Below are 12,359 nucleotides of genomic sequence, written 5' to 3'. Positions count from 1 at the left end.
CAGATTTCAGAAATGTTAACATTTGAATAGAATAGTACTTAGCACCTTAGAATAGAACTCCTGCCAAGTTTTATTTGGAGTTTTATAACTCATTGGGGAGACCCTTCCTCTTCCCTTTCCCTTCCCATCCTCCTACATTCTGTTGTATACATGCTTGTACATAACCCGAGTCATAGGGAGCCTTCAGTGAATTGCCTGAAGCTATATCAAAAGTTGGTAGCTAATTGATTGTAGAATCCACTAGTTTCTACATCCCTGCCCTGCTGTTAGAGGGTTTGCCTGCCTAGACATCTCCTCGGTGCTAGGTCAGTGATGCTGAATCAGAGGCCTTCAAGAAGCCTGCTCTTCTCCTCTGGATGCGTGCAAGATTCCCCACTTTCTGCTTCTGATCTTGCTTTCTAGCTTTAGCCAGACTACCCTGTCTCTATACTTAAACCATATCAGGCCATAGACAGTCCCTGATTCCTTCACCTGCTCCTGCATTGGTGCCTTCTTTCTTCCACTTGAAATATCATTCTCTATTCCTTGTCTGTGTATTTGAATATTAATCAATTTTCAAGGCACGGCTCACATATCACATCATCTTTGAAACCTTCCTCTTTCTCTCTCCTTCAATTTAGATGTAATAATTTCTCCCTTCCCCATATTCTATATCATATATTTCTATTATAGCATGTACTGTACTCTGCCTTATTTTATGGCCAGCAGTTTATATGTTGTATCTTCAGTTAATTTTTAAGCTTTGTGAGGTGAGGAACTCAGTTCGTATTCCCATGGGCCACAGCACCTAGCAGAGACTCCTAGCTGTTTGGTGAATTGAATGACAATGGATTGGAAGGAGGCCCCAGTAGGTATTAGCAGAAGAAGGATTTAGCATGAATCTTGGTTTTATTTTGTTAGTACAGAATTTTGTAAGTCTTTCATACTGTACCTTTGTTACAGAACAAAGTACTGTATAGATTGTTCTACTGGAGTCTAATGGGAATTCATTTTGAGATGGTTTTAGAATTACCCTTTTATTTATCCTACCTTTTAAAGTATAACATTTGTCAAGACAGCACTTCAATTTGTTGCATGTGCTAAGTCATTACTGTTTACAAAGAGTTACAAAGAGTCTCTGACGGTCAGATTGAAAGGGAAAAATTACACTCATAGAATCCCATCTGCCTTGCAGCAGGATTTAGGGCTCCGAACAAAACCTAATTTTATCTGTCCTGTATATCAGCAACAGGGGACTTTCAAAGAGATGATTGCTAAAAGGAAGCATCATTGTTCAGAATTTAAGGCTGTAAAAAGAATGGAGTTTTTTGCAAAAGATTGTTTGTAAACATTCTCGATATATGGAGCCATATCTGGTTAGTAATTTGCATTAGAGCTAATTGAGTGTATTCTTCTAAGTACAGACTTTAGATGGCCTTTCTGAAGGTTAGGGAATGAGATAGATGACACAGTAAAAGCTTTTCTAAACCTCCTACTAGATTCTAATTTGGACAGTGACTGGTATCTGGCATTTGTTTTACCTGAGTCTCTTGAATGAGTAAGTACATGAATGGTAGCCTCTCTGAGCCTGTTTCCTAATCTGTAAGTTGAGGACTTTAATATCCATCCTGGAGGACGGTTGTTAAGGTGAGAGAAACCGCATATGCAGTGCCTTGTACAGTGCCTGGCAAATACTAGGTGCTGGGCAGATGATAGCTGTTGTTCATCGTTTACTTCACTTTCCCACTCTCTTTTCATATTGGTGGCAGCAGTGGGTTTATTGCCATTGAAGAGACTTTATCTTTCTGTTTGACATTTCCTTTGTTTTCCTTTCTATTTGTATTTTTTTGTGTTCTGTTTTTGCTTCTTATTTGATTTTTAGGAAAATGTGAGAATAGAGGCATTTGCCCTTTTAAGTGGTTTCTTTGCCATGGCTCTGGAGTGCTTGGACAAAGAGGCATGTATGTGCAGCCTGGTTCAGAGCTCGTATTCTTCTATGGTATATGAACAGAAACCCCAGAGAGGGCTAAGTGGACGTGAGAGAGTGTCACTGTGAAATATAGCTCAAGGGTTGGAATTATTGCTGTTGTACTCCAAGATCTGCAGTAAAAATGTTTTCTGTAAAATGGGAATGCTTGTAGTTAGCGATTTACTTAATTTCTTAAACTATCATTTTCCCAATAGGAGTTAATAATAAACTCAGTAGAATTTAAATCATGGAGGCATAGGCTCTCAGAGAAGTAGGACTTGGAAGATCCAACCCAATTCTGTCCTTCATTGAGCTCTGTATCCTCACCACAGAGCTGCTTGGCCTCTGTTTAAATGCTATTAGTGATAGGAAAGGGTTTGTCTGCTTTCCGTGGCAGTCATTTCATCTACACACAGCTCTGACTTTTAGAACAAAGTGCTTCTTCATATGGAGTCTTTATAGCCCTCTCTGTTGCTTTTTGTTTGTCTTTTGTCACTCTCTGTGGGGGAAAAACCAACCAATCAACCAAGCAAAGGAGTTCCTGGTCAAGTAGGTTTGGGAAACACCACCTACATGGCTCATACCCAAAGAGACACAATGTGTACATGTGTAGTCCCTGGGACATATTGCGGTATGGTTAGCCATCAGTATTTCACAAACTTATTTGATTGTGAACCTTTACTTTTTCTCAGAACATCTGTTCCAGCACAGCTTAGAATAGTATGTGGCATATAGTAGGTGCTCAATCTTTTAAAAAAGTGAATGAATGCAAAATAAATCTTTAAAACCTTTAAAGTGCATCCTGTTCTGAGGTGACATGGGTTCTGCATTTCTGCAAGTGACACAGTCAAAATGGAGCCACTGATTAGATGGCTGTACCTTCATTCTCTCTGTGAACCATCCTAAATAGATGATTTATTTCCATACCTTTTAGAACTTTAAAAATTAATATTAGAATTCTGAGCTTGCATCCTCATTTGCATAACTACCTTTCATGTTATAAAAGAAATATTAGTGATCTGTTTGCAATTTATGGTCAAGACAATAAGAGCTCGACCCTTTTGCTTCCTGATTGTTTGTATGGCATGAATGAATTGGCGAGCGCTTCGCTTGTCTTTTGTTTTCAGTTTGTGTCTGATTGTGTTTGATTGTACAAGCGCATGGTTTTTCAGCAGAGCTCTTAAAGGAAGATGTGCTCTGTCAGGGTGTTTATAAGGGTGTTTTTCAGATTGCCTATTGAGTTACAGCCCTTTATTTGGCTTCCCAACCAGCCCTTTTTGGGCTTAGCAACTAGTCAAAAGTAAGGAAAATGCATGCCTTTTATTTGTGAGTAATTGAACTTTCCACCTGGGGCAGCTTGACAAGCTTCCAATTAAAATTGAATCCAGTCAACAGGGAACATGCTATAATGTGGACTTGATCCAGCTTTGGTGATCCAGGCTTTTTATCTCTCATGCTCTCTCTCTCTCTCTCTCTCTCTCACGAGGAGAGAGTTTAAAGGGTCAGGAAGAAGAACATTATAAATTATATTTGTTCTCATTTTTATATTTCAGGAAGCTATCTGTGTGGAAATTCAAGAAGGTCAGATACAAAGCGGGGTGTAACTCAGTGTCACAATTTTCTCCTAAGTCAGTACTCTGTTTCTCTTTGTTCTCAGCAACAATCTCGCCTCATCCTTTGTGGCTGCTCAGTGATAACCCTGTGTCTCCTGTTGCCTTTCCCGTATTATCTCCTCTCCCTTCAGTCTGTTTCCAACCCAGAACATGACCATTTCTTAAAGTAGTAACATCTTCTCTTTTAGCTATGATTTCATCCTTTTTCATTAGAATGGAAATGTTATTTTTATCAGCACAATCGTGGGTGACATTTTGAGATAGAAAAGATCAGGATGTTTTTCTTATATCTATGGATTTTACATGTTGGATCTCATAGAATGGAAGGGACCTTAGAAAGCATTAGCTGTATTGCCCTCACTTCTCAAATGGGGGTGATGAGGGGGAATGACTTGTTCAAGATCACAGAGCAGCTCCGTGGCCGAAATCACACTAGGCCCTGGTTCTCTTGCTCCCAGCCCACAGCCTTTTATTTTATGCCCTGAGGCCTCTCTTATTACCTGAATGTTTAAAGTGTAGAGTAAATGCACGTAGTTTCTATAGCTGTGTAATAATCCGAATGGTATGAGAGGAATCAAGTTGCACATATTAGTACTTCCAGATCTGCTATCTGACATAAAATCCATAAATTTATCTTGATAGGTGTTCCAACTGATCAAAGCAGGGGAGAAATTTGAGTCTCTCATTATGTAGGAATATTTTTAAGTCTAACGCTCTCTCATTTAAAAGGTAGAACACGTATTGGCCATTGCTACTTTTGCAGGCTCCTGAGGGCAGAGAGAGTTCTAGTCCTTTTTGCATTACCGTCATTCTTACCCTTCCTCCATGTCTCCATGCCTGAAAATGTCAATGTGTGACATGTGTTTGTAGCTGTTATAAACACATTCTTTTATTTGAGGAAGCACGTAGCATTGAAAGAAATAATTGCAAATGTAAACATGTATGCCTTGGTCTGGAATATACCAGGAGTCTAAATACATAAAATAACAAGACATTTTTTTTTTTTTGAGACAGAGTCTCACTCTGTTGCCCGGGCTAGAGTGCCGTGGCGTCAGCTTCGCTCACAGCAACCTCAAACTCCTGGGCTCAAGCGATCCTCCTGCCTCAGCCTCCCGAGTAGCTGGGATTACAGGCATGCACCACCATGCCCAGCCAATTTTTTCTATTTTTAGTTGATTGGCTAATTTCTTTCTATTTTTAGTAGAGACGGGATCTCGCTCTTGCTCAGGCTGGTCTCGAACTCCTGACCTCGAGCGATCCACCCACCTCGGCCTCCCAGAGTGCTAGGATTACAGGCGTGAGCCACCTCACCCGGCCCACAAGACATTTTTAAGAAATGATTTTTATGTCCTGACAAATTGCAGATTTGTAATGGCATGTATCTTAGGAAAATAAATGTGTCAGTTAATTGCGTTGTTTCAAATTGAGTGGGGAGGTTTATTCTATAACAGATACCCTATTCCATTGTCTAGTGTGGACCTATCGAGAACTTTTATTTTTAATTCCCTCAAGGAGAATTGGTCTTCATAAACCACATCTGTATGATACAATTTGAGGAGTATTGAAAAAGGTAATGCGTCATCAGCCTGACACCACTAGAGATCAGGACTTTGAAGGCACTTTGTATCAGAGAGCAAGTGAAAAACAGTCTTCAGTAAGAGATGTGGAACCACAGGCATTAAAACCAATGATCCAAAATAGCCTAGTTTGATGACTCATTTTCTTTTAAAAAGTTATCCTTGTTCATGGACCAGAGGCGGGTAGTGGACTTTGATTTCTGTCCCCTGTAGAGTTCATTAGAATTGAACAGTGTAAGTTAACACTTAAGATCTGGAACAACTGAAACATTGAACAATGCATGGATGTTCACCTAAGAGCACATTTACGAATAACAATCGGGTGTCGGGCAGATGTGGGGGGGAGGGGATGGGTGTATACATACATAATGAGTGCGATGCGCACTGTCTGGGGGATGGACATGCTTGAAGCTCTGACTCAGGAGTGGGGGGGCAAGGGCAATAGACGTAACCTAAACTTATGTACCCCCACAATATGCTGAAATAATAATAAAAAATAAATTAAAAAAATGCATGGATGCTATTCTATTTGTAATAATAAACAATGTAATGATAATATGCTCCTGTTTATTGAACACCTACTGTTATGCCAAGTATTACCTTTAGTTGGCACGGCAACTTTGAGGTGGATAGCATTATGCCCAATTTATAGCTGAGGAAACTAAGGCTCAGAGAGGCTTAGGAACTTGCCCATGTTTGTACAGCCAGTAAATGCAACAAGCTCAGAAGTCCACATGACTAACCGCTACATGGTACTCTCTCTCAGACTCTTTGCCTGACCTATAAGATGGGATAATAATACCTACCTCAGGGTTATTTTAAGGCTACAATAAGATAAAAGGTGCAAAAAGCTCTTTGCGATCGCTAATAAAGCTTTGTAGAATGAACGGCATTGTCGGAAGTAGAAGGCAATCTGCTACAGTGTTTCCATGTGAGCGTCTATCCTTCAGATAATCCCAGATGCCCTGCAGTTTGCATCTTTGCCCTTGTCTTTCTGGAGAGTGAGAGTAGTTTATGTCCTGGGCGTAGATTTTGAGGAGTAGGTCACTGGTCCTACTTATTCAGTGATATTTTCAAGAGCATGATTTCCTTGCCATGTGGCTGAGAGGAGGAAAGAGATCAGTGTGTCTGTGGACACAGATCTGCGGGAGCCAAAGTTCTTTTTGGCACAGTGAGAAATCCTGTGTCTGTTTTTAGCTGCACTTTAATGTGTATTGTTTCCTCCCCTTTCTTGTTTGTTATAGAAACTGAGCTGCTCCTCCCTGTAAAGGACATCAGTCATTTCTTAATGCAAGACATCGCCTTCTTGTCTGGTAAGCAAATTTTCTCATATATAGTCCAGATAAATGCATGAATTGATTAGCAGAGTTAGTTTGGTACATATTATATACATACCTATCTATATATATTAATATATCTACATCTATATAAGCTTGAGAAGCACTATTTTAATAAACCTTTATACATTGTGCACCTACTTGCTAAACAAATGGGCATTTAGAGAATAATTACAGGTGTTCAGCATGTTTAGATATGTTAATAAAACCAACCTTACCACTCTTGTACATTTGACTTTCAGACAAGTCTTCAGAAATCCGTGATAGGTGAAAGTAGACTATGTCTCCCGGGTGGGTTTAGGCGGGGTGAGAGGGCAGCACCTGAGGTAGCTTCTTTGAGATTTTCTCCTCCGCCATAGTTCTGATCACATAAATGTTTATTACAAATGCTGGCAAGCTGCTTTCATTAAATGCGTGCACTAAGTTGTTTTTCTTAAAGATTTCATTTGCATGTGATAAAGTTTATTTTTCTTAAATATGTATAAGTATTTGTATATAATTTTTAAAAATCATGGTAAAGTACATACAACATATAATTTACCATCTTAACCATTTTTTAAGAGTACACTTCCATGGCATAGTATATTCACATCTTTGTGCAAGCATCACCACCATCCATCTCCAGAACTCTTTTCATCTTGCAAAATTGAAACTGTGTGCTCATGAAACAACTCCCCATTCCATTCCCTCGTCCCCTCAGCACCTGGCAACCACCATTTTACTTTCTGTCTCTATGATTTTGACTACTCTACATACCACATATAAGTGGAATCATACAGCATTTGTCTTTTTGTGACTGGCTTATTTCACTCAGCATAATGTCCTTAAGGTTCATTCATGTTGCAACATGTGTCAGAATTGCCTTTGTTTTTAAGGCTGAATAATATTTTGTTGTATGTGTATACCACATTTTGTTTATTCATTCATCCATTGATGGATACTTGGGTTGCTTCTACCTTTTGGCTATTATGAATAATGCTGCTAAATAGCGTTATATATTTCTAGAGACAACTGTGGTAAACCACCTCTCCCCTTTTGCTTCTGATCAGATTCTAGGGAAGGTTTTGCTTAAAAACAAACAAATTACTTTCAGGTGTTAGAGTAATTTGAACTATATCATTAAACATTATATTTATTATATTAAACCATTAAAGAAAAATTTACCAGTATATACATTGTTTTATGAAAACAAGAGCTTCTTGGGTGTTGAGAGTAAAAGAAACTATCTTATTCCCTTTAAGTAGTTTAATTATTTCTCCTAAAATAACACCTACGTGCCCACTTTACTAAACATACATTTACTTTATAGATGATCCTAACTGGACGCTTCAATCTGGCCTATGCTTTTTGATGATTATAATTAGTTGTAATTGTGAACTAGTGATGACTTAATGTGGTTTTATGTTTTATTTTATAAGTGGCATAAATGTGTGACATAGTGTCTTAGTAAATTTAGTGGTATGATAGCTCTACTTTTAAGATTCAGAAATTTTACTTAAGATCATCAGTGTCGGCTGGGTGTGGTCGCTCATGCCTGTAATCCTAGCACTCTGGGAGGCCAAGGCGGGAGGATCACTTGAGGTCAGGAGTTCTAGACCAGCCTGAGCAAGAGCGAGACCCCGTCTCTACTAAAAATAGAAAAATTAGGCAAGCATTATGGCGTACCTGTAGTCTGGCTACTCAGGAGGCTGAGGCAGGAGGATCGCTGGAGCCCAGGAGTTTGAGGTTGCTGTGAGCTAGGCTGATGCCACGGCACTCTAGCCCGGACAACAAAGTGAGACTCTGTCTCCAAAAAAATAAAAAATAAAAGGTCGTCAGTGTTTTCCAAGCTGTGTTCCAAACAGAACCATCGTCAGGGCTTGCCGCATCTATCCAGACCCTCTCTATGCTTTTTTCCCCTTATCTGCTTTTTGTTTTAAAAATGCTTCTGCCTGTGGTTTCTTTTGAAGAAAGGGTTCCCAATGGGAAAGATAATTAAAACCTCCCAATTTAGAATATCTCTTTTGTTCTCTTCTCACAAATTTACTACCTAGTACAGTACTTGTAGGTGCTCAGAGATAATAACAATTTATAGATTAGTCAATGATAATTTACCCTTATAGGAACCTTGCATCCTTTCCTTTGACAGGTATAGTTTGCCCAAGTGCTAGATGGTTTTGTCCTTAACTAAAGTGCTCACCAGCTGCTTCCTTGGCAAGTGTACAGTTATATATATGAGGTATATATAAGGTATCTGTTATATTGTATATGATGTACTATTATATTACTAGTTCTACACCATACCATACCTATAGAGGCCTGTTGTTTGATGATTCACTAAATCTCTTGGTTCAGATTTGTATAGTTCTCCTTTTTTTGAGACAGAGTCTCAGTTTTTGCTTAATGTATTTTGAAGCTCTATTATTTGGTGTGTAAGCATTTAAGATTATGTCCTCTTGATGAATTAACTACTTTATCAATATCAAATGACCTTCTTAATATCTAATAATTTGGGGGCTCCCAAGTCTACTTTGTCTAATACTAATATTAGACAGCTTTATTTTAACTAGTATTAGCATGGTATCTTTTTCTATCCTTTTGCTTTTGACACATTTCTACCTTTATATTTAAAAAGTGTGCTTCTTATAGGCAGCGTATAGTTGGGTCTTACTTTTTAGCCACTTTGATGACCTTTGACTTTTAATTTCAGTGTCTAGATCATTTGCATTTAATGTGATCATTCATATGGATGGATTTAAATCTACCATCTTACTATTTGTTTTCTATTTGTCCCTTGTATTCTTTGTTTTCCTCCATTTCTACCTTCTTTTGGATTGGGAATTTTTATCATTCCATTTTGTCTCCTTTGCCATTGTCATATTTTTATTACACATTGAATTTAAAAAATATTTTTATATCTTTGTTTACTTAAATTCAGCCAAGTAAGAATAACAACTAAATCCCTCAAAAAATTTCTATTAGCAAGCTAAATTCAAAGGCCACCTTGTAATTTTCCTCCTAAAATAATTCTTCGAATTCCATTTAGCACTTAATATTTACTGAGGACCTACTCTGTGTATAGGTGTTAGGGTGGCTATAGATTGAGACCTTAAACAAGTGTAAGGCTCATGCCTGCACTTAGATGGCTTTCGTTCTCAACGTTCTTCATCCTCCAGGCTGCATAGAGGGCCACAGGGCTGGATGGAGAGGTAGGTGGGCAGACCAGAATGAAAGCTCAGGGCCAGTCCAATCGTTATCCCACCGAGAACCCCTATGACAGTTACCCCTATTCCTGGTCCCTGTGGAAGTGTGCTCAGGGCAACCTCTCCCATGAACCCTGGGACCCATTTCTTCCCAGGGTCATGGTTGCCCATCAGGTCAAGGTACTGCTGGGTGCAACCCCTCCAGGTTAGTGACTGCACAGGCCTGGGAGGGGGGGCCGGGGTGGAGTACCACAACCCCACGCCCCCACCCGGACCTCGCACTCCCACTCTGGTTGCACATTGAATTTTAACCCTCAGAGAATTTGTGGTCTTTCTTTCTTTGCATTAATAAAATTCCTATACCATTGCTGCTATTATTGCTTCTGTTGTTTCTTCCGCAAATGTATTAGACCACCACTTATTTTCTATGGTGTGTACTCTGTATCTTTTTATGTTCACCATGACCCCAAAAGGTCAGTTATATCAAATTTTCCACTCGGTGTCAAGTTGCCAATCACTCATTTTGAATTTGGGGTCATAACATTGGTGTAGAAACAGTTATTTCCCAAACCCCTTGGTTATCCAGTTTGGAGAATCAGCTATTTTTTTCGACCACATTTATTACAGATATTCTGTGAAGTTTTCTTTCGACTGCATTCATTCATTTTTACCTTCTTTGTTTTTCTTTTTTTATTTAGAAACCAGTCTGCCACTTTTTAAACTTGTCAGAAGCTTGGTGGCATTTTGGTTTATGTGGAGATCATTTTTATTTATTTTTTATTTTTTTATATTATTTATTTCAGCTTATTATGGGGGTATAAAAGTTCAGGTTATATATATTGCCCATGTCCCGCCCATCCCCCTGAGTCAGAACTTCAAGCGTATCCATTCCCCAGACAGTGGACATCACACTCATCAAGTAGGTATACACCCATTCTCTCCCCCCACCCCCCACCTCAGTCCTATACCCAATTGGTGTTATTCCCAAATGTGCACTTAGGTGATGATCAGGGAAACCAATTTGCTGGTGAGTACATGTGGTGCTTATTTTTCCATTCTTGGGCTACTTCACTTAATAGAATGGGTTCCAACTCTCTCCAGGAGAACAAAAGGGATTCTATATCACCGTTATTTCTTATAGCTGAGTAATACTCCATGGTATACATATACCACATTTTACTAATCCTATGTGGAGATCATTATCCTTATAAAGTTTTGTTAGCCCAAAACAGTATTCTAGCAACCCCCCTCAAATATAAAATCCTCTTCCTTGCATTGTTATTATGTAAATTATTAATTCAGTTGATTTTGTTCTACTATTTTAGGTGGCCGGGGAAAGGACAATGCTTGGATCATTACGTTTCCAGAAAACTGTAATTTTAGATGTATACCAGAGGAAGTAATAGCAAAAGTACTCACTTACCTGACATCTATTGCAAGGTATAGCATTTCATTGCATTTTTTTTCAATTTGCTTTATATCAGGTATCCATTTGAATGACATAACAGGAAAATGACTTGTTAGTATAGCTATTATTGTGAATAATCATCAGAGCTACTTTCAGAGTGAATAAGAAATATAACTTAGAAGAAGCAGCTTCTAGCTACCTAACTTGCTATAAAAATTATAATGAGGATATATGAAAAAAAATTGAAGGTCTAGAAGTATTTGTCCCCATGAAAAAGAATATAGGTTGAGAATGATGATCGTACATAAAGACTTTAATTTGTTTAAAAGGAAATCTTACCAGCCAAGAGTGAGAACAGCTATTTTTCATTTCTTCTTAAGGTAACACAAGAAGACTGAATCTTGAATAAACTCAGTTGTGGTATTGGGAGATACTAGGATGCATGTCTTTTTTTTTTGAGACAGAGTCTCACTCTGTTGCCCGGGCTAGAGTGCCATGATGTCAGCCTAGCTCACAGCAACCTCAAACTCCTGGGCTCAATTGATCCTCCTGCCTCAGCCTCCCGAGTAGCTGGGACTACAGGCATGTGCCATCATGCCCAGCTAATTTTTTTTCTATATATACTTTTAGTTGTCCAGATAATTTATTTCTATTTTTAGTAGAGACGGGGTCTCACTCTTGCTCAGGCTGGTCTCGAACTCCTGACCTCGAGCGATCCACCTGCCTCGGCCTCCCAGAGGGCTAGGATTACAGGGGTGAGCCACTGCGCCCAGCCAGGATGCATGTCTTAATATTAGAAATTATTTTGAAGTAGAATGCTTTAAAATAGAAAGTTTGAAAAGCTTCCTTAGAGATTTTATTTATGTTAAATAGAAACGTTTTAAGGGAGCATTTACGGTTACCAACCCTGAAGAATAAGAGGGAACAAATCTAGGATGATAAACTTTGAATTTTTTAATTATTATGGGTACACAATAGTTGTATATATTTATAGAGTACATGTGATAGTTTGATACAGAGTTATAACATGTATTAATCAAATCAGGGTAATTGGGGTATCCATCACCTCAAGCATTTATCATTTCTTTGTGTTAGGAACATTACAATTCCACTCTTGTAGTTATTTTAAAGTGTACCATAAATTATTGTTGACTATAGTCACTTTGTTGTACTAGTAAATATTGTTCGTGCTATCTAACTCTCTAACTATATTTTTGTACCCATTAACTATCCCACTTTATTCCCTCCTCCCCACCACGCATCCCAGCCTCTGGTAACCATCATTCTACTCTCT

General features: G+C 38.6%; 1 protein-coding gene across 3 annotated transcripts in view; it reads left to right on the top strand.

Moving 5' to 3' along the window:
* The window catches only part of MCF2 (MCF.2 cell line derived transforming sequence), a 96,912-nt gene that overhangs the window by 20,778 nt on the left and 63,775 nt on the right, over positions 1 to 12,359 (top strand). For 2 of the 3 annotated variants that reach the window (XM_045538858.1, XM_045538857.1), the window contains exons 1-2: positions 6,382 to 6,451; positions 10,983 to 11,097. In XM_045538858.1, coding sequence (XP_045394814.1) covers positions 6,427 to 6,451; positions 10,983 to 11,097 — 140 coding nt within the window. In that variant the 5' untranslated portion in view covers positions 6,382 to 6,426. Of the gene's footprint in view, positions 1 to 6,381; positions 6,452 to 10,982; positions 11,098 to 12,359 lie in introns of those variants that run through there. The other variant, XM_045538859.1, reaches the window with a different exon arrangement.

The sequence above is a fragment of the Lemur catta genome, chromosome X (genome assembly GCF_020740605.2).
Source record: "Lemur catta isolate mLemCat1 chromosome X, mLemCat1.pri, whole genome shotgun sequence".
NCBI classification, from domain to species: Eukaryota; Metazoa; Chordata; class Mammalia; order Primates; family Lemuridae; genus Lemur; species Lemur catta.
This window is presented reverse-complemented; position numbering and strand designations above follow the sequence as displayed.